The 22,351-nt window shown below is 42.5% G+C and overlaps 2 protein-coding genes across 2 annotated transcripts; one reads left to right on the top strand and one right to left on the bottom strand.

Annotated features, from left to right (window-relative positions):
- Positions 1-1,553: 1,553 nt before the first annotated feature.
- asphd1 (aspartate beta-hydroxylase domain containing 1) lies at positions 1,554-4,378 on the top strand (the record flags this gene model as incomplete). Its single annotated transcript, XM_079746974.1, has 5 exons — positions 1,554-2,018; positions 2,257-2,457; positions 2,894-3,101; positions 4,046-4,159; positions 4,269-4,378. The coding sequence occupies 5 exons, from the start codon at positions 1,554-1,556 to the stop codon at positions 4,376-4,378; spliced, it is 1,098 nt and encodes a 365-aa protein (XP_079603100.1).
- A 3,165-nt stretch (positions 4,379-7,543) lies between these two features.
- On the bottom strand, positions 7,544-10,607 carry cabp5b (calcium binding protein 5b; the record flags this gene model as incomplete). The annotated part of the gene is made up of 6 exons (XM_079745618.1): positions 7,544-7,611; positions 7,810-7,957; positions 8,384-8,493; positions 9,435-9,578; positions 9,674-9,704; positions 10,557-10,607. The coding sequence occupies 6 exons, from the start codon at positions 10,605-10,607 to the stop codon at positions 7,544-7,546; spliced, it is 552 nt and encodes a 183-aa protein (XP_079601744.1).
- Between the last annotated feature and the right edge of the window lie 11,744 nt (positions 10,608-22,351).

Below are 22,351 nucleotides of genomic sequence, written 5' to 3'. Positions count from 1 at the left end.
GAGACGCTACGCATGACCAATGTTTTGTATAGTGTGTTGACGTTAGACTGAAAGCCAGGATGCAGCCGAATGTTTTGCGTGGAATGTGGAATGCGGAATTTAAAAATCTTTGGTCGGGGGAACAGCGATACGTGTTGCGGTGGTCTGTTCTCGTAGAAGCACTGCTGTGGTGTGCATCGCGTGTTGAATGAGGATAAGGATTCTGGAAACTAGGATTGTTATATTAATTTCGCACCACTGTCACCATTCTGAAATGAACGTTATACAATTCCGAACTTGATTCTCTCTCTCTCTCTCTCTCTCTCTCTCTCTCTCTCTCTCTCTCTCTCTCTCTCTCTCTCTCTCTCTCTCTCTCTTTCCCTCTCGCTCTATTCTCTCTCTTTCTCTATCTTCTCTCTCTCAAATTATATGACATTTATGCATGCACGCACGTACACACACACACACACACACACACACACACACACACAAGCAAATTATATTTAAAGAAAGAATGTTATCTAAACATTTTTAGAGAACACGTCACATTTTTAGAAAGATCATATTTCACTCATACTAATAATAATAATTCTAGTATTGTAACATTACTTTACTACTAAAATGGTAGCTATAGTGGACAGCATACATTAATATAGCATCCTAAATAATGGCCTCTAAACGCAGAGTGGCTTCTCCTCCCAAGTCCAGCAAGCATGACAGTTGACAGTTCCAGACCTTGACCCTTGAACCTGAGCCCTTTTTTACTATTCTGTGGGCGAAATTAGACCAACAAACTCCCACCACTGAGGGCGGAGCTAAGACGTGGATCTCATTTAGGGGCCACAGTGCTTATAGGACCAAGTGCATTGGACTATAAACAAACAATTAGTCGCTTGGGTGTGGCTTAGTATATTCTTCGGTGTGGGGTTGGATACCTTACACCACATAAGGCACGGTTAAATGAGAAACAAAACTATAAGAACAGAGTACGTTCACCCAGCCGGGCTAGGGTTAAACTCCTAACATCGTAGGGCTACAGCAGGCTCCTTGCCTGCTGTATTTTCTCAGCTTCTTACCTCCCTGTTCAAACACTTTAATTCAAGATTGGCTATTGAATTGCAGCTGCTTCAACTCCAGCTTTGCATAAATATACCCCAAACCTGTACTTGTTCCTGAAGGGATCCTTTCCAGGCACCTGCACCATGGTTCTCAGAACAAACAGGGTGCTATGATCTCCATAGAGCTGAATACAAAGTGGAACATTAGCAACACTGTTGCTGCACTGAGGATGTCGGTTCCCTGTAGGCCAAAGTAGACAGGGTGCAAGGGAGACATGGATGAAGTAATAATACAGAACAAAATAGCACAGGCACAAACCTACACTCATAATAAATAAGGGACACCGAATCATTCATAATCCTGAATTGATACATTTTGGAATCTGGTCACTCGCAGCCAGTTGGACATCAATGTACTACTGTTGTTGTTTTATCATTGTATTGCATTGCATGGTGCGCCTTTGTTCACTGTTCTCTGGCCTGTGTGTTTGTCTATTTGGCGTGTCCCCTTGGAGCATGCACTGGTGGGCGAGTCCCTTCCCCCTGCCCCTGTGCGCCGAGCTGGGCTTCCCTCCGCTCAACGGGCTCCTCTGGCCCCTGCTGCTCCTCTTCCTGTGGTACTGTTACCGCATGGGCTCCGACCTCCCCCCGCCGGGCCGGGCCCACCCGGGGGGTAAGCACAAGTCCGGCGCCCGGCGCTTCATGATGCTGTCCCGTTGCGCGGCCGGCGGCGGCCCCCGCGAGACGGCGTCGGGGTCAGAGGTGTCTGCGGTCGAACGGGCGGCCCCCTGCATTTCCATGCAGACCAGCGAGGACGAGGACCCCGACGGGAGGGAGTACCTGATGCCGGTGCCCGGACGCCCGCTGTTCCCGGCCCAGGCGTCAGCGGCGGGCAGGAAGCTGTATGCCGCGCTGCAGGAGTACGCCAAGCGCTACGGCTGGGTGGGCATGGGACGCATCCACAAGGCACTGCGGGAGCAGGTAGGCATGGCGTTAGGTTTATCCCCCAGCAGGGGCCAGAGCCGACCACTGAACGTCCTCCCTGTGTGCTGCAGTAAGAGTTGGTACCACGTCCGCGTACTTGTAATGCTAGTTACTATTTAGTCATTTAGCAGGCGCTTTAAACCAGAGAGACTCACTGAATTTAGGGAGTTGAACACCCCTATATAGCCACAACACGACCCTGCGAAAAATAATTTGTGTGTGTTCCTTCTCTCAGGTGAGACTGAGCGACCACTCCACCATCCAGAGGCCTCACCTGTTCTTCCTGCCGGACGTCCCCAGTGTCCCTTTCTTCCCCCGCGATGCCCACCGCCATGACATCGAGCTCCTGGAAGCCCAGTACCCCCTGATCCTGGCTGAGTTCCAGGCGGTATACCAGTGGGGTGTGGACTCCAAACTGGGATGGAGCGGTCCCAAGGTATGGCGGAAGGACTTGTCTCAATAGCTTGCACAATGCCCCTACAAACGGCAACACCGAATGTAAAATACAGGCCAAAGTTGGCTGTCTAGGAATTAGGAATGTTAACCAAAAAGAGCAGAACAGCCAACAACCATCAAGAATCTTAAGAATTCATATTAATTACTATATGCAAAGGCAATACATACACCATAAAGCCACATGGACGGGTTTTAACGTGTCTCACACGTTTTTTACTTGCTTTTGCTTTGTTCACTTCACATGGAGCTTGTATTACCTCAAAATCGAACACAGCAATTGTTTTGAATGTATTATTATTAATTGTGTAGTATGCAGTTTTTCCTTTTTTATTCATCAAACTGTGGAACAGCCCAGTAAATATTACTGTGGCATCAAAAACACTGAGGCGCTGAATGGCTCTTGTGGTCTCCTCCAGGGCCAGACAGGGTTCCCCCTGTACAGTGCAGGGGTCTGTGTGGCGGGAAACTGCCGCTCCTGTCCCTACACGTACAGGGCCCTGCTCTCCCTTCGGACGTTCATCAGCAGCAACTCCCTGGGGGGGGCCGGCTTTGTGCTCCTGGGGCCTGGGGTCACGTTGGGGGGCTCCTATGGGCCCACGAACGCCCGTCTGCGATGCCACCTGGGTGAGTTTGGAACCAGCCCCATAACCGTTATCAACAGCCATCTTGGTTCCATCTCTAAGCACACAGCTTGAAACCAAGTTGGCTAATAGTGGTATAATGCCCATGGCACATGTCATGTTTACTTATTATTTTTTATTCAGAAGAAGAAACAGCCTCTGAACAGCTCTCCTGATTTGAGCCAATCAACAGGCAAGCATGTTGGGATTCTTATATGCATTTTGTTCCGATATTCTATAGCTCTTTCAAGTTTTGCTTTATTTTGCCAAATCCTTTTCTAGAACTATTAACATATGGAAAAGAATTGAATTCAATCATAGGTACGAAGAGATTCAACCAATAATTGCATCTATATTGGAGCACCCCCATGTATGATTCATAACTTCAGATATCATCACAGTATTAGTGGGTAAAATAAACCATTGAGATTTATATTTATATTGAATCCCTTTTCTAGAACTATTACCATATTGGAAAAAAAATTAGTTAATCCTTTTCTAGAACTATTAACATATGGAAAAGAATTTAATTCAATCATAGGTCCGAAGAGATTCAACCAATCATTTCTTCTCTATCAGTGAACCCCCATGTATGATTCATAACTCCAGATAGCCATCCCAGTATTAGTGGGTAAAATAAACCATAGAGATTTATATTTACATTTTACTTTTCACAAACAACTATGTTTTGGGACAATACAGTCCATGTGAAAAATGTTAAATTTAACAGAAAGAAAAGAGACATTTTATGTTCGACTCTGATTTGCAGGGCCTTTTCTCCCTAGAAGGGGCCAACCAAACTACGCCTGCTGTGAATGTTACTTGCGGCAGCAGGTTTTCTGGCATATGATTACCCTCGAACGAATATCCTTTCATATTTAGGTCGGGTCAGTGTACGCTAGTTGGCGTCGCTTCCATAAATATGAGAAATATGAATATTGTGTGCAGGTCTACAGACGCCACCTCTTTGTGAGCTCGTGGTCGGAGGTGAACCACAGCGCTGGTCAGAGGGACACTGCCTACTAGTGGACGATTCTTTCCTTCACACCATTTCACACAAAGGTATGTAAAACATAATAATTATTATCTATTTATAGAAAGATAGATGTACACACACCTGTTGCTTTACCAACTGAACCAATCGTTACATACAACAACCTTAATCCATCAGGGCCACCCGAAGACGGCCCCAGAGCCATTTTCAGCGTTGATCTCTGGCACCCCAACGTGGCTGCTGCTGAGCGACAAGCATTGGACTTTATATTCAACCCAGACCTGTGAATCCTTCCTGCCACGCCACAAATCTACCTGATGCCTTATTTAAACCATGCTTGTTTTGGGCCATATGCATAAAAGAAATCCCAGCCAATCGATCACTGTGTGGATCTACGCTTACTGCCATAAGCCATGGATTATATAACCTAAACAGAGCAATGCTGATGTTATCAACCTTTGAGAGCAATGCGTACTAGGGAACATTATATCATGTACACCATGGATGTTCCTTGCACGAGAAACCTGTTACTCAATGACAGCTACACCATGTTTTTAGCCTGTGCATGTATTAACTTTTGCATGCATTCCTTCTGGAAGAGAATGCTTTGAGATCCATGGCAAGATGGCTCCTATCTTCTTCTCGTAATTTAAGTAAATAACTGTGAGCATATAAGCAAAATGACATATACCAGACAAGCCTGATTCATAGGCCTTCTAGGCTCTTTCCTCTTTACTGGAAATATAGTCTTCTATATATATATATATATATATATATATATATATATATACATACATGTAACTTGATATTCGCATGTGCCAGTCTATCTTTCTCAAAAGTGATCTTATACCTATCTGATATATAGCCTATATTTCTTCGTGTTCAACTCGCATAAACACTGTGGTTCAAGTACTGCATGAACTGTGAATGTTTACACAACCGACAAATGAATAATCCGGTTTCAGTTTGAATCCATATTGTGAATGGTGTGAACCATAACCAACCTAATAAATGGGCATTGTCCAAGTATTGCTGTAAATGATTGTTTTAAAATGTATCACTGCTACAATGACATTTGACATAGGAAGATCACATAATTTAAAAAAAGCACATTTTAGCCTTTCAGAAATATATTGAACAGGGATTGTCTGTTAATAAATACTTATAAGCAGATAAACATACATACATAACCTTTCATAGAACACAGGTATTATAAAGGCATCTCCCGGTCATTTATAAGCACAAATAAGTTAATTGTATTTCAAAATGAAAGAGCCAACAAATTTACACCATGCATGCACCATGCTTGTTGAAATTTATTTTTAGAAGACTATTTATCTTCCACAATTTCACTCATGATAGGGATAAGCAGAATCCTCAGCACAACACAGATCTCAAGTTCATCGAGGGACTTGGAAGAATTGACCTAAATGCACTTTGTTCTTAAAGATTCTCTCCATTAACCTTTTCCAGTTGCAGAGTAACATTAGATGAATTAAGTACATGAAAGCTTCTTTGTCTGCCATCTGCTCATGTCATCAGGATTAGATGGACTCAACTAATCCACGGCATAAAGACAGATTAATCCAGACATATACATGCATACAAAATGTATGTATTCATATACATACACCAGACACACACACACCAAATAATTTGGTCTTCTTATCTTATGCAATTGCCAATGGTTTCAAAACATTAACTTTTGTTATATGGGTTCAGTGTTACAAATCTTACTTAATATGTCTATTCTACAGGAAACAATATAAGTGTAAGTGTAAATGCTGAAATCTTTTCTCCTATTGGATAGCCCTGACCACATTAAGCGTGGTGAGACAGGATTAGTTAACAAGAGAGATTACAACAACAACAACAACAAGTGAATGTATAGGTCCAGTTGCCTTCCACAACCAGTTCATCAGTTATTAACAATTGGACTATTTGTGAAGATATACATAATTCGACAGCATATTTTTCAGTCCTGAGCAGCTGCAAGAGACTGACTGCCGAAGCAGATGTCGAGGACCTTTGATATTGATAATCCATTCTTCATAAAAACTTTGTCAAAGATCAAATATTTAACTTAGGGTCTGGTTCTCCGAGGCCATTGTCACTGCATAACTCTGTGCTAGGACTATCTTGATATATAAAGTAGACAAACAAACACAACAAGTAAAATAATATTTATGTTTTAAGTTTTAAGTCCAAGAATACAAATACATTGCAGACATTTACATGTAAAATATTGTGCTGCTTCTTTTCTTACGTAGCAACAAATGGCAAATATTATAAATAAATTAAACAAAGTAATTGTTTCTGCTAAGCAGTTAAAAAAGTACCCTCATTGATATTTAGTAGGGAAAGTACTAAAAGACTTCCTTTCCTCTGTCACTCTTCCATGATTTCTTCATGGTGCCGTTAACGGGACATCATTTTAACAAACTCTGGAAGAAAAAACAGGAAAACGCCAATAATGGTAAAGATCTTTAAAGGTTGAACCGTTCCCTAGTTAAGATCTAATCAATTTGTTTTGAGATGTTTCTGAAGGGGTTTTGAGGGAAATAGCATACCGCACACATCTCAAACACCCAGTTCTAAAAGCCACTTGCCCAAATCCCTGCACTCTTATTTTTATAATTCCAAAGACAGAAGGAAAATCACTAAATCCTTAAATCTAGGACTTTGTCACTAGATACTGATCCAGAAATCTTTTTTATTTCCTGCATGCATGGTGTCAACCTAGCCTGGGTATTCCCATGCTGCCTTGCGCGCGATTTCATTTAGCGCTGTTAGGCAGCCTGGATTCCATGGATCCGATGTTCGCCTTTCAAGTAGTTTAGAACGCAAGTTTATTTTGTAAAAAGAGCAACTTACGGCATTAAACTCTTTCATTACCAAAAGGATGTCTTTGCCCTGCAACCAACAGGCTTTGATTGGCTATGAGCTACGTACAGACTCATATGATAGACATTCGTAGCGCCCAATAAACGGCTCCAGGCAATCGTAAACCACGCCTCAAATACGAGAAAATGAATGTGTGGTTCCCAGACCTCATCTCAATGTAGATTGAGATGAGTTCTGGCGTTAGCCAGGCTAGTGTCAACCCTTGACAAAATAACTATTCCATTCTATTATATCACTTACGGAAGTGATATAACCTGAACACACAAATGCTTATTTTTTAAGTCAGTGGCTACATTTAAATCAATTTAAAAGGGATTTGTGAAAACTGTCCTTGCAGCTAGAGATAGCTTTGTTTTTCTTTCCAATTGAAAGATGTTAGTCAGCATTCAAATTGCCAATGTAGCAACGATGTCTGATACTCAGACCAAGCCAATCTCCTGACTTCTTTGTGGGTGGATTCCTTTAGCTGTCGTGCATCCTTGTAGACATGTCCACCTTCCCCCATAGTATATTGACAATTAACTTGGCCTCTCCTGCAATGGCTTACTTCAGTCACGGACAGTCCTGAACTCTCCACGATGGTCATTGCGCTCATCCATCGTTTCCTTTGTTGTTACTGCCCACGGTGTGAACGTTTCCCAGTCAGGTCATGTACGTCCATTGTCTCATTGAAGATGCATGGTGCATTTCAGCCTTTGTCTTCCCATGACCATCCTCTATTAAATAAAATACTTTGCCATCAAGAAGAGTGTGTGCGTATATGTGTGCTAATGTGTGTGCGTGTGCATGTGTGGGTGTGCAGTTTGCCTCTCACCCTCAAAGTCAACTGTGCCATCTCCATTTTTGTCCGCCTCCCGGACCGCCTGTTCGATCTCGACCATGGTGGTCTGCTCGCCCAGTAACTTGGTCATCGCATGGCGCAGTTCTTCAGTGGTGATGCTGCCGTCGCCATCTAAGTCAAACTTAACAGTAAATGGAAAGAATATTAGCCTACAACATTTTCAATGTATAATTATTTATTCATACATAATAGTGATATCATTTTTAAATGGCTGCTATATACTACCATTTCTGAGGGACAAGATCACAGTTTCTCAGCCCTAGTCAAATGTCTCCATCTGAATTTGATTACTTACTATATTAATTAATGTGTTTGATTATTAATCACTGGGATAACCAATAAATCGTGTTTTTTTTTATTGGATGTATTTGTATGTAAGGACTTTATGGAATGTTGAATTGAATTAATTTAAGATGGTTAAATTACAACTGCTTTCAGAGTCTTATAATATCAGGAATTTGTTAACACACACATCACAAACTTTTCCAGAGGAAACTCTACTATAAATGCATAGCTACTTAAATAGCTTACATAGCTATCATCTCACCTCTTTAAATGCATCTTTCAGTTCTTTCAGCCCGATCATCCCTGACGTTTCTGCCAGAAGCTTGGGGGTCATCAGTTCCACAAAATCTTCAAAGTCTACTCTTCCTCCCACTGTGGTACGATAAAAGCAACACATTCATAAGGTCATGAGAAATCATTTAATTCCCAAAGCTAGTTGTTCTCAACCTAACCCTAACCTCAAGCAGGGTTATCTGTTCTGCATACAGGACAGACTGCATCGCAGGTGATTGATCCCAGTCAAATGGAACTGGGTTTGATCCCCAATTCTGCAGCCTTCTTTTAGTCATCCTAGAGTAAGATACCTAACCCTTCCAGACCCTTAAAGGCACTTTCCGGCGAAAGTCCGAAGTCATTTTTTGAACGTCTTTCATGAGTTGGTTGCTGTTGCTAGGGTACAGCTTTGCCTTGATATTTGAATATTTAAAAGACAAAACTAGATGCCAGTCAAAGTGCTATGAGTTAAGGTTGACAAGAGAGAATGTAACCTTAATTGGAAAAAATACATAGCCGGTTCAATGCCAGTGCAGCTATGTGTCATAACTACATAATCCAGCTGTATACCACAAAAAAGTAAAAATTATTGTTTGGGCACAAAATAACTATGTTGAATATTATTATACAAATCTTTTGGTATTTATCGGATATTCTGCCGATGCACTCATTGCTCACGACCGGAGTCTTCCATAAGACCTATCGCTAAAGCTTGCGAGCAAGTCACAGGTTTTTGAAGAGTGTCTTATGAGGGATGCCTGAAGAGAGGGGTTGGATTTTTTTCACTTTGATACTTTCAAAATTTAGCTTGACTGGTTTCTCCAAATTGTCTACCATATCTTTAACTAATCTCAGGGACCATAACACAAAATATAAAACAAGTTAATGGACACTTTGTGTAAAAGTATGATTGTGCATGTGACAAAGACATGGAATTTTAATTATTTGAATTAAGACGCTTCAGGATGGACATTTTGCTGCCAAAAACTTCTGAAATAGCGATGTGTGAATAAGTGAATAAGGCCAACAAAAAGACTTACAGTTCATGTTGATGTTCTGGCCCAGTTCTATGAGTTCCATTTCGGTTGGCATGTAGCCCATAGTTCTCATAAGGTTGCCCAGGTCCTTACAGCTTATTAAGCCATCTTTGTCCTTATCAAACTCCTCAAAAGCCTCCCGTAACTCTACCAACAAAAAATATACATCAAATCAGTATGATTGAAATAACGGTTAAAGTCAAATATGGGTAGGAAAAGAAAAGTGAGCATTTGTAGCCAACCTTCTATTTCCTCATTGGTCAGTTGTCTTTGCTGTTAAAAAAAAGTAAACTCGTTACTTGTGCTCTGCAGATAGATAAAAATGACCAAAATGTTTTGATTGATAGTTGTATTTTTGGACTTGAAATAAATTACATGTTTTGGGTTTTTATCTGTATTTTGTGAATTATTCAGATAAGGAAAATGGGGAATAAAATGGTTAAAAAGTTATTTACCATGCATTTATATGGAATCAAATTGAGGCCAAACGAAAAAAAGAGAAAAAATGATGGCGACAAGGGGAGGTTTTTGTTTATAATTCAGAATTCACTAATCAAAACCAACAATTTTTTCCCTGAGGACAATACTTTGGGCATCAATGGGACTTCATATCTTAACATAAGCAAACATTATGTAGTAGTAATATACCTTTTCATAAAAATAAATATGCATTTAGTCTTAAAGCAGGTTGGAGGCTCAGATGCCCGACATTGTTGCATCGGCCTATGGCATATCATTTGATATGATAAATGATCACCCATTTCCAAATGCTGTTGTGACATGGTAAACACAGTTGGTGGTGCTCTTTTTAATTATTTAATAACTCAGTTAACATTAATTTATACTTAACTTGAGCCTACCTGGCCACATCACACTTTTATGAACAGAAACCCAAACCTCAATTCTGTTTTCCGTTCTTTTCCTCTTTTTTTTTGTGCATTTTAAAAGACCTCTGTTTAGGACACACAGTTAATTTGCGATAAGGTAATTTTTTTAAGAAAAGGTTGTTTATATTATAGTTCTAATACTAGCAAATTCTAGTATTTCAGTACTATCATGAGGTGAATTTAAAGATGCACACACTGAAGTTAAGGAGTCACTGTACTAGTCAATAGCAAAACTTACCTGTCTTCTGTTGCCACGCCTGAGGAAGATACAGGCCTGTCCCGAACTCATGATGATCCAAGCTTCTGGAGAAGATCACAGATTTATCAGTCCCTAAAAGAAAAGCTAAACAGTGTAGTAGCTTAACTCACTACTACAACACATTTGTGTAAGTGTCTTTGAGCTTGGTACAACTGTGGTCTGTTCTGTGCATGCCAGTAGAAGGAGGTCTCTAAAGGATTATCTCAGCCTGCTTTTTCATGTAGAAAAGAATGAGAGGCTTAATGCTCAGACGATGCTCCAAAATTGTTTGTTTCCTTCATTATTCAATACAATGTGGACCATTTATGACTATTTCAGTTCAGACAAGGGAAAATGTTTTATCGCCCCCAAATAACTTGCCTTCTATTGGGATTTTTGGAATTGGTTTCAGGAATTTTATCAACGCGGAATGTCCTTATCAGATTTTGTTTTTTTGCTGATTTTTTCTTTTTTGTTCCCAAATTCTTGTTATGCCCCCTGTAATCCTTATTTCGGGTTGAAAGTATAATATGTTCAGTTTATCTGTTCTGCCTTGAACAGGAAGGGACTGGAATCCTTACGACAACAGATGTGTCGTTGAGGCCATGGAATATAAATCCAGCATTTATCCCATGGTTCCCAGTCCTCAATTGCATAGCATTATATAATCTACAAAAAAATACATTATCTACATGCATTCATTTATACTGTAAAAAAGGATAACCCCCCCCCCCCCAAATGATGAGGAAACTGATACATATTGGTGATGGGCAGTATGTATTTTACATTTACATTTAGGGCATTTAGCAGACGCTTTTATCCAAAGCGACTTACTATAAGTACATTTGTCATAAGAAGTGAAACAATATATCGCTGTCAGTGCAGTAAAGATGTTCATAGAGCCAAGTACTGACAATCGCTAGGCTAACCCATTCCCCGTGTACAGCAATGCTAGCAGCTACTGCAGATGTTACACAATTAAGTACTGTGAATAAGTGCATTGTAGATTAAGTGTGTACAATAAGTGCGTACATTAAGTGCCAGGACGTACAACATACAATGGTGGCCGGAAGGGGCTGGGTAGCTATGCAGAGTCGAGGTGAACTCTGAACAGGTGAGTTTTGAGCCTTTTGCGGAAGCTGGTGAGCGACTCTGCGATCCTGACATCGGCAGGGAACTCGTTCCACCACTGAGGACCCAAAAGAGAGAAAAGTTTTGACCTAGTTGATCGACCTTTGCTTGCTCTTACCGATGGCGGTACCACAAGTTTTGTGTATTTGTTAGCATATTAAATAATTTTAATTTCTTGCATAACCATGCTTGCATTGATCAAGGTAAGCTCAAACTCTATGCATGCATAACGTGGTGTTAAACAGAACCGCAATTCGTATCCTATGTTGACACTACTTAACCATCCAATTTACCAGTTAAGTTAGTGTAGTTTGACTTTCTAATTGGCTTTAACATCTTTTGACATCATATACCAATCTTAACTCTGGGATGTTCTGAGACAAAGCTTGAATGCATACGGTTAGACTGTTAAAAGAGTAACGCAAAAGCTATAGATAAACAAAAACGGAACAAAATAAAAATCTATTTTCCATCAACCAATGATTTAATCCTATCATACATTTTTAAATGGTCCTATTGTTTGCATGGTGACATGACATGAGACTTCACTGTAGCCAAATGCATCCTGGAACAAAGACACCATCCTGCGTCTTTTTTAACATAAATATATAACATCTATGTTTTTTATTTCCCTCAGGCATGTTGGAACCCCAGTTGAAGGTCAATTATTCCCATAGTACAATTATCAAATAGTATTTATTACAATAGATCGTCAAATGTCCATGTTGATGTAGAAATGGAATACCATTCACAAAACTACAAACATTTGACTATACACCATATCTACAGTTGTAACTACTGCTCCTAAAAGGCACAAAGAGACAGGGATAACTACAGTTAAAGTAAGTCAAGTAAATTAGCCATGCAGCATCTTGAAGAAACTCAAGCTATGTTGTTCATTGGCTGTAACAATATTAATGCACAGAAATAGACACCGGTGAATCAGGTTTATTGTTATAGGTACCTACTTCAATTCTTTTATTGAGCCCTCCGGTATATCAATAGCATGGTTATGTCTGGGGCACAGTAGGAGATTTTTAATTATCAGGTTTTGTTAAGGTATTAAGGTAATTCAATTGTAATTGTAATCAAATTACCTTGTAGTAGTTTAATTAATACTTGAATTATTTCCTTATTAATTAATTTTCTGTAGAACGACAATACATTTCTTTATATTTTATTAGTGGGAGGATATAAAGAGTCGGAGGCCCAATGCTTGGTTGGCCAGGGAAAGCCCTCTTCTTTTGTTATTTTTCTGCAGATATTCCGATAGTCAAAATTGTATGTGTATTTCTTGTCACATTTATGTTGATGAATCAATTAATTTCACATTATATATAGGGGGGAGGAACAGCACATAGGTAAGTATCACTTTCTTATGTACAATGAATCTTTGTATCTTTTCTGGTAATGTCATATCAATAAAGTTTTAACAGTCTTGACTCAATAAACCAAACCAGGCTGTATATTGAACGCGTGGTACTCTCCCATCTGCAAACCATAGCATCACCGCTGATGGATCCCTACCAGTTTGCTTACCAGTCTAACAGATCTGGTGAAGATGCCATCAACCTAGGAGTTCACTCTATACTGCAACACCTATGTGAGTGGAGCCAAGCAACACCTATGCACGCTTGATGTTCATTGACTTTAGCTTAGCCTTAAACACCAATGATCCACTCATCCTCTTCGCTAGGCTACAAGCCATGAACAGCCACTCAACCCTGTTTCCCGCTGTGTACCCTGGATAAAGGCTGTATGTTATCTCCTCTTCTGTTCTCAATCTACACTAATGAGATGAGAGCTATACTGAAAACAAGCTCCATCTTAACGACTCAAAAAACAAACAAATGGTTGTGGATATGAGAATGAGGCCTAACACCAAAGCCCTGTCTATTATAGGTGATCAGCCTACAACCTTGACTGACTCCTTTAAATTTCTTGGCTCACATATCAGCCATAATTTGAAATGGGACATTAACACCACCCACCTTATCAAAAAGGCAAATCAGAGACTTTATTTCCTAAGACAACTGAAAAAGTTTCATTCCAACAAAAACCTTTTGGTACTCTTCTACAAAGCCATCATTGAAAGCAACATCACATCTTCATTCACCGTCTGGTATGGGAGCTCTGACAGTCCAAGTGGAAATTAGAGAGCGTTATCACCAAAGCCTCCAACATCACTGGTTGTGACCTTCCATCAGTCCACTCTCTGTATGCTGAACGAAGCTTGAACCGAGCAACCAAGATCATCTGGGACACCTCACATCCGAGCCATGATCTCTTCCAACTTCTGCCCTCTGGAAGAAGCTATAGATCTCTTAAGACTGGAACGACACGCCTCCACCCTTCAGCAATTAGACTCCTGAACTCCTGAAGATTTGGCTCTACTTATTCATTTAAATTGATCCCCTCCCGCTATAAATCCCCTCCCCCACACACACAATGCATACCATTTATATGCCCCGATGATATAGCAAGACATGTGCATGTACAAACCTGGTTTGGACATGTTCCGTTCGTTACAATGGTTTATCCTGCAGGTGTAGATTTGCCCAGGTAGCCAATCATGGGGGAAAGAGGGAGTCGGCTTTGGCTGCTGAACTTCCCCTTTGGACCTCTGTGAGGTTCACTAGTATTGTAACGACGGAGCTGTGTGGTGCTGTCGAGTAGCCAGGTGATGTTGATGGACGCAGGGCTGAATCCGTAAGCCAGGCACACCAGCTTTGGACCCTGCAGAAGCAAAGCTGAAGGCTGGCTATGGGAAAGTGATCCTGAAAGAGAATGACAAAATGTGAGCAACATTTAAGAATTTATATACACAAGAATCAAGGCAGAAAGGAAACCAGCATAGGATGCCGGTTATCCAGTTGCAGATTTATGCACAGAGGGATGTGTCGCCTTCAAAATATTTTGTAAGGAAATGTTGAAAAGTATATCAATGTACATATCCAATTCAGCTAATGAACTGCCCGCCCGCTCCTCGCTGTTTCATGTATGTACTTTCTCAGAGTCTGAAACGCATTCAGATACACCTTAGGGCTGCAACGCCGCTGTCATGTGCTCGAAGGAATCTTTACACTGAAAATGTGTGAGTTTGCAATTGATTTCATATAAGATCATTTTCTGATGATAATACACACATTGATAAGGGTGAGAATAATTAGAAGTAAATTACAGTTTTCAGTTGTTGCTTTTTGTGCAGAATGTGATATTCATGCTAAAAAATGCCATTATATGAAAACTTTAGTTTGACACCCAGTTTTAACTCAAACTCTACAAGAACAAATACAGAGAATTGTAGTAGTGCATAATACATAAGAAAAAAGGAGGAAATCTGTGAAGACATCCATAAGTTTTAGCTGTATTATTAAGGTAATTGACAAGCCATATGTTTTTCCAAGTTCAATTTTGTGTAGTACCTTCCACACTCATGTTCCTTTGAACAGTAGTGAAGAAGTGATGTCCTGCCCGACATTTGATGAAGTTTAGTTTCTTCCACTAGCTGGAGAAGACTGTGAGGTTGCTACTGGTTAAAGCTCCCTCTTTAACCTCAGTTACAAGGTTGGGTGTTGTTAGTGCTTTGCCATCCAGACGACATGTCACATTGACGTCAAACGCAGTGTGTACCACACATGCTGCTGTGACATTGCCCAATGTTTTTTCAGTAATTAACTTGACAATTGGTTTGTTACTGGAATCCATAGACATGTGGTAGACTCCGCATCTAAACACTCTGCCGTCTTTCCAACAGTCAGAGCTGAAGGTAAGTTGGCCAAATGTGGAAAACAAGCCGTCGTTTTCAATAACGTTAGTTGTTTTATGTGAATAAAGAGCATTTACATCTATACTGGAATTATCAACCAACCAATGCACCAAAACGTCCTTGGGGTAGAAGTCTTTCCCATAGCAGGTCAGGGTCATGTTCGTGCAACTTAAATCATCTACTGGAGGGAGCAGATAAACGGATGGAGGAACTCTATTTGGTCCTGCAAGTATGAGAGAACAATTAGCCTATGTGATGTTTTACAGAGAGTTTTACCCAAATAGTTTGGTAAATCTGTTTTTTTATATTTACCACTTGCATGCATTTCGATAATCATGCAAAGGCCCACTATTTAGGACTATAGATTCATTCAGAAAAATATTCTAAATTACATGGCAGTTTTGTCACTTGGTTTCATAATCTGAAAACATGCACTCACCATTATTCTTCACAAAGTATTTTCTCGTTGGCTCCTCTATTGAAGCTTTAATCGAAGCCTCACAGTACCAATTCATTTCTTTGCTCCATTTGTCGTAGGCCTACGTTAGCTTGGCTGTGGCAGCTTGTTTGTTTACCAAAGAGTTATTTTACCAGAAAGATGATTTTTTTCAATGAGTGTTTTTCGGAGTTGTCTTTCAAAGGGTGAGAGCCTCAGGACTTCATTGTTGCGTGCTGTTGTGTACCGTTTCGTAACGGTACAACAAAAAAGTTAGCTTTCATTCATTCCCCGTTGACGCTGCGTTACGGGCTGAGTGGAAGTCTCCGTATCAACAGTAGGGCTAGAACCGAGCGAAAAGACTAAGAAGCCCCTATTTCCGTTTCCGGTTCCGGTCCGGTCCCCATTTCAATGGATTTACAAAATGCCAAATAAAACATGACAGAAACTGTATTTCGCTACGATACTTGATTAGGAACATCAACGAACACCACCAACCCATCGATGATTTTCACGTTTCTGAGAACGAACGTTTAGGGGTGTTTTAAGGAGGTTTGTGCAGGCGCGTCGCTAGCAAATGAAAACATCCGGGGCTTTAGCCCAGAGGGGGGGGGGGGGGAACCGTCCTGCGTGCTACGGAGACGGTGCGCCCTAACAGTTGCTCCCGCGCCCCCTCCCTTCTCCGTTTGTTTCGTATATCTTAATTAATTAATTAAGTAAGGGCGCCACCAGAGGGTGCCCCCAACTCATAGGTCGCCTATGCCGAGCGCTGGCCCTGCCAGCAGCAAAAATGAGACATTAGGATAGCCTAATAAACACTGTCATGCACTTACCCGATGTCAAGAAGCCATCACTGCTCCGACAGACCTTTCTCCCCCGACCCGGCAACGGCAAGTAAGTAGTAGTCTGCTTTTAAGTTTCATTTTTAAGTTATTACTTGTTGTCAGTGTAGGTTCAATGTTACAGATAAATACATGCTCTGTATTTAGTCATTAATTCAGATTTCTAATGTTTTCCCGGAATATGCATTCCTAAACTGTTCACGTCATGTTCTCTTTAAGATCGCGTGAGATGATATGTGCGTGAGTGTATATTGCGCGACCTGTAACCAGGAAGTAAACACTCGCTCGCGTGAGATGATATGTGCTATCGGCTGGCTGCTTTTCATGAACCTGAGCTGAACGAAGTGTTCTCATCAGGGGTTGCGGGAGATGATGCCACACTCTCCACCTCTTTTTCTTGCTCTGCCCCTTTCTTCCCAAAGAATTTTCTTATATCCATCGCTTATCAACGATATTTTATTACTGTACTTGACCTGAGAAGACCTCTGAGAAGTGGCGCGGCGCCAGGGTGTTGCCATAGCAACACCAGAATTTGTTTAGCAACACCAAGTTGGCTAGATTTATATATGTATTTATATTATTTGTTTATTTTAAGAATGAAAGAAAATGTGTAATGAAAGAATAAAACAATGAGTGATGTGATTTAAGTTTTGGGATAATTTTTGTGTGAATAACGTCTTGCTCCCGCGGCCAGTGGCGGAGCCGGCATTGCAAGGGCGGTTTTGGTTTGACGCAGACAGCACGGAGGCAGAACAGACCGCAGAACTCATCGCAACGTCTTCAAAGTTGCTGCAACGATGCAGCATACATCCAGAAGATATTCAGAAGAGCAGTACTTACGTGTATATGTGAAAGCAGCTATTAATAATATATATATACTTTTTTTTTTTTTTAACGGCACAGAGATCCGGGGCTGATCCCAAAAGATCCGGGGCTATAGCCTCGAATGCCCAGGTCTAACGACGCGCCTGGGTTTGTGAATGCACATTGTGAAGCAGCCAGGGGCGATTCGAAATGAGCCAAATACCCGAGACAGGACCAATATTCTAAATTTCGGCGTAAACCACTCTATTTCATCCTGGACAAACCAGAAAGGGGGCTCAATGTTCAAGATACCGGAATTGTCCTTTAATAGACCTCTGAATAATAAGTCCCACCTCCGAGGCTCCCGGTTCCCTCGGTCAAATGTCTATGGAAAATAATCTTTTATTAATGATCGTACATAACAAGCTCTGTAGGTGGCGAAGAAGTAAGAGCTGCGTCACACTTTTTCCATCTAGTTTCCACTGGGGTTTTGGATTGTCGGTGCCGTTAAAGTAGTACACAATTATTAATGCTAACCGGGAGCTAGTTCCGATCTGCGCACACTTCATACGTCATACTTGTTAGGGAGGACGGAGTGAGATGTCCTTGTCACAACCAACATGATGGTCATTTCATGCGTGATTTCAGCGGTCTACTGCTCAAATGTCCTCCACCGAAATACCCTAGAATAGAGCCATTGAAGCGGCCGCACCCTGTGTAGAGCAGAGAGTAGCGGCTCTTGGCAGCGTCGCTATAACACACAAACAACTGTTGTGTGGCGTGTCTGCAGAACCCAAAGCCAATAAGAGAGCCGTCTTAAAAGACAGAGCATCCAAAGGGGCTTGAGACAGAGGCTCGAAAGGTTCCCTGGAAAACCCACACAACACGGTGGGAAGATCCCACCGTGGTGCAAGCAAGGGAGAAAAAACTGTTCCACACGTCTTCCCATTGCAAGAATCTCTTGACCAGTGCGATTACTTTCACAGCCTGCGGGGCCAGCCGTAACGGCTGCCGTAAGGATTTTGACAGTAGAGAAAGCCAAGCGTTTCTCCAGTAAGCACTTTAGGAGACCAAGCTAACTGTCTACCTCACAAAGAGATGGGTCAACGTGGTTTTTGTCACACCACGTAGAGAAAGCGCTCCACTTCACTGCTGGCAGTCTGCCCTGCAGGATCAACAAATCCAAAGCCAAAACTGACACATAAGGCAGGTGATGCACTGTCCCGTCCCGTGCGCAACCGGTCCAACTGAGGCCAGCCATGGCGCCGCTAGTTATGGAAACCACAGAGCTAGACGGTTCTCCGGGGCCACCAGAATGAGGGACAGATCCTCCTGTTTGACCCGCTCCAAAAGAGAATGGATCAGTTAAAGCAGCGGGACTGCAAACATGAGAGCCCGCGGTATAGGAGTGCGAAATGGGGAAAATCCTGATGGCTGAGAGAGAACCACAACCTGCAGTGGGCATTCTCTCTGGACGCGAAAGGTCCACCTGAGCCGCTCTGCAACTCGTCTTTGCAGAGACTGCTGTGAGACATGAGGTGCACCCTGAAGTTCTGGGCGCCCACGATATGTAGTGCTCTAAACTGGGCTGAGCAGATTACGACATGCATGTCTGTTCTAATCCGAACAGAGCGGTTCGCCCACCAGGTGAGGAAAAGGAAAATAACAAATTTCTTCACCATGGCGTGCTCTAGCCCATTTATGTGTGCAGTGGGGAGAATCAGTCACTCGCCTCTGACCAAGTGGGGGAGGTACCTCCCTCCCCAAATTGTCGACACGGTGTCCGTAATGACCACTAGGTTAGACGTCAAAGAAAGGGAATCCCCTTGAGGAGTGCAAGGGGGCTTCCCCAATATTCCTGGTCTGGCAACACAGAGCCGGTAGAGAGAGCACCTGAGCTTATGTCGCCAGGGGATCCAACCTCTGGGTAGCCAATGCTGTAGTCTACACAAAAAGGGGCAGACATAGGAGAACCAGAGGGTGTGTAGCTGCCATCAGCCTCAACAGGTGCATGATAGACGAATGATGCGAAAGCGGGAGAGCACCAAAAATAATGCATTTCCCAGAGGAGGCTAGAGCCTCGCTGACATCGGGGTCGAGTCTAAGGAAACTCCCAAGTAGACTAGCCAACTGCTGGGGAGCGGTGAGCTCTTCCCAGTTGATGGCTAAACCCAACGAAGAGCGATGGTTTATCACCGTCATGGTGCCACGTCTCGTAGCTTCCTCTGAGTGGCTCAGGACAAGCAGGTCGTCGGGATACAAAGCAATATTTTTAACCCTTGACGCCTGAGTGCCCCCAGAACAACATCCACACACTATGAGGAGGTGTGCGGGGCCAGAGTGTAAGCAGATGGCACTCGCTGTCAGACATATGCTGTGCTCATGAAGGTGACACGGAAATCTCCTGTGAGCCTTGGGAATAGGAACGGGGAAGAAAAAGATCCTTGAGATCCAGGGATGTGAACCAAGCGCCCCCTATCACACAGCTCTTACTTTTTTGGAGCAAAGCTCTGAGGATAAGCCGATCCAGAAGACGCAAGATCCAGAATTGGCTCGTGTCTCAAGAGACGAGCCACTTCCGCAGCGGGGCCTGGCAACCTAGCTCAATAGGCAGAGGATGTGCAAAACACAACGGCTCTATAAATAACCCTAAATTCTCAGAAGAAAACGCAAAGCGATGATCAGGAGAATAGAGCGAGTCTGTAACTTCTGACTCAACCCCATTTCATAGAACCTATGAAAAAAGGGCGATGCAGAGCAAAAAAGCTTCTCCTACGTCCGCAACTGGGGGTGGAGTTAGGAAAAAACCCAAGCCGCCAACCGCGGCAAGCAACACCTCCCCTCTAACGTCCGCTCCAAATGAGAGGAATGGAGTGATGGAATTGCTTGTGTGCATGCGGAGAATACCGCTGCAGGGCAGGCCAAAGCGACAGAGGACCGTGCCACGAGCATAACGGGCAGCTCCGCCTTCTCCATACAGCATCCGACTGTAGAGGGAGAAAGCGGTGAAAGTCAGGAGACGAGTCCAAGCCCGCTCATGAAGCACACGGGAACGCCTCACGGAGGTGGGTGAACCCCGGTTATACTACGACGCTCTACAACCGCAAAGGTGGGCGTCTTCACACTGTGAGTGTGATGGAGTTGCTTGTTGGCAAGCGGGAATACCCACGCTGAGGTCCCCACCTCAGCGTGTTATCCAACCATGTTGAGAAATAACGTCACTCTCGCCAACACGCAAAGATCTCGGGGAGAGGGCTGAGGCAGACGGCTGATGAAAGCTGTCTGGCCCCTCCCACCTTCACATCGCGTGTGATGTCTGGCTCGTCTGCAAGCGGAGAATACTGCTGCAGGACAGGCTGAAGCCACAGGGCGTTAGAGGGCGACTCTGCCTTCTCTTTACAACGAACCGACTGTAGGGAGAAAAGAGGAAATGTCGGGGTCTAGGGGACTGTTACATGTGGCAACATGCAACGAGTCCCCAGCCCGCTCTTGAAGCACACAGGGATGTCGCATGGAGGCGGACGAACCTGGGATATACTTAGCCACCAACAACTAGGCTGAAGGGAGGGCGCCTGCATGAAATAGAACAAGAACAGAAGTGAAAAGCAAAGGAATGCAGCAATATATTGTGGCTGGGGTTGGTTACTACCATAACCAAGATCCCCTACCCTGCTACTACAACTACACCTTCATACAACATTTTTGATAAGTGTTATTTTAGCCTTTAACCTTCATAAGGTTTTTATTAAATTTATCTAATTCAAATGATCATTTGATAGTAGTAGGCGATATAGTTTAATTGAAGGCAACCGCATGGTTTTGAGGATAGGCCTTCAGAGACATACAATGCAATGTTGTTTGTTACAGTGGCTTCTCCTTCTTTTCGTGTCTTTGAAGCTGGTTGGTTATATTAAAGTTGCAAATTTCTGCCTAAAACGTTGCAACATTATTATCATTCTGGGACATCAGTGACAGCAAAGCACAATGAACTCATGTTTAATTTGCTTTGGCATACGAGTCTGGCCCTACTCCAGTTCAGACAGAATTCTGGCCTGGGCCAGTCCAATCACAACCGTTTATCTAACATGGTGCAGGTTTGATACGATGACTGTACAGAGTGCTGTAGAAGCATTTTAATGAATAAACGTGACGTTATTTCCTGGCTTGCAACACTTATAGCATCCCCGTTTGTCATTGGCTAGTCGTTGTTATTGTTAGCTACATTAGCCTCTTTAGCAAACCAGCTCGAAAACAAAATACACGACTTAACATTGTATTGCATGCACAGCAAGACCGTGCATTGCATAAATTGGTGGTCGGAATAAAGTAGCAATGTAATCAAGTGTGTAAGAGCATTCAAAATCAACATAAAAATGACCAACGTGGTAAAAATAAAAAATATATATATCTTCACGGGCACAGCCCGTAAAGAGTCATAAGGTCAGCTTAACTGAACTCGTTATACTCTCAGAATCCCAAGTTGGACCGACCAAAAGGGGGCGTTCCTCAGTGAAATGCTGCAAGAAAGTTCGGAGATTTCCCACTTTGCAACTTGTGTGAGTGAGGCATCTGGTTCATATGCACTTTTTATGCACGATATGCACTTTTTCTGAAACCATGTCCCAGGGTTGTTTCAAATAAAACCAGACCTATGGGCGCAATTGCTCTGTCGCTAGCTTAGCCACTTTTTAGTTTAACACGGTTTTAAACTGCAAGAAGAAGAAGTCACGTGACGTCTTAAGCTCCATTGCTGTGTCATATGTACTTGTGGTTTAATCTGCAGCTGCGTTTTACCTTGATCTCAATTGCTGTG

Source organism: Pollachius pollachius (genome assembly GCF_949987615.1).
Source record: "Pollachius pollachius genome assembly, chromosome: 11".
Taxonomy (NCBI): domain Eukaryota; kingdom Metazoa; phylum Chordata; class Actinopteri; order Gadiformes; family Gadidae; genus Pollachius; species Pollachius pollachius.
This window is presented reverse-complemented; position numbering and strand designations above follow the sequence as displayed.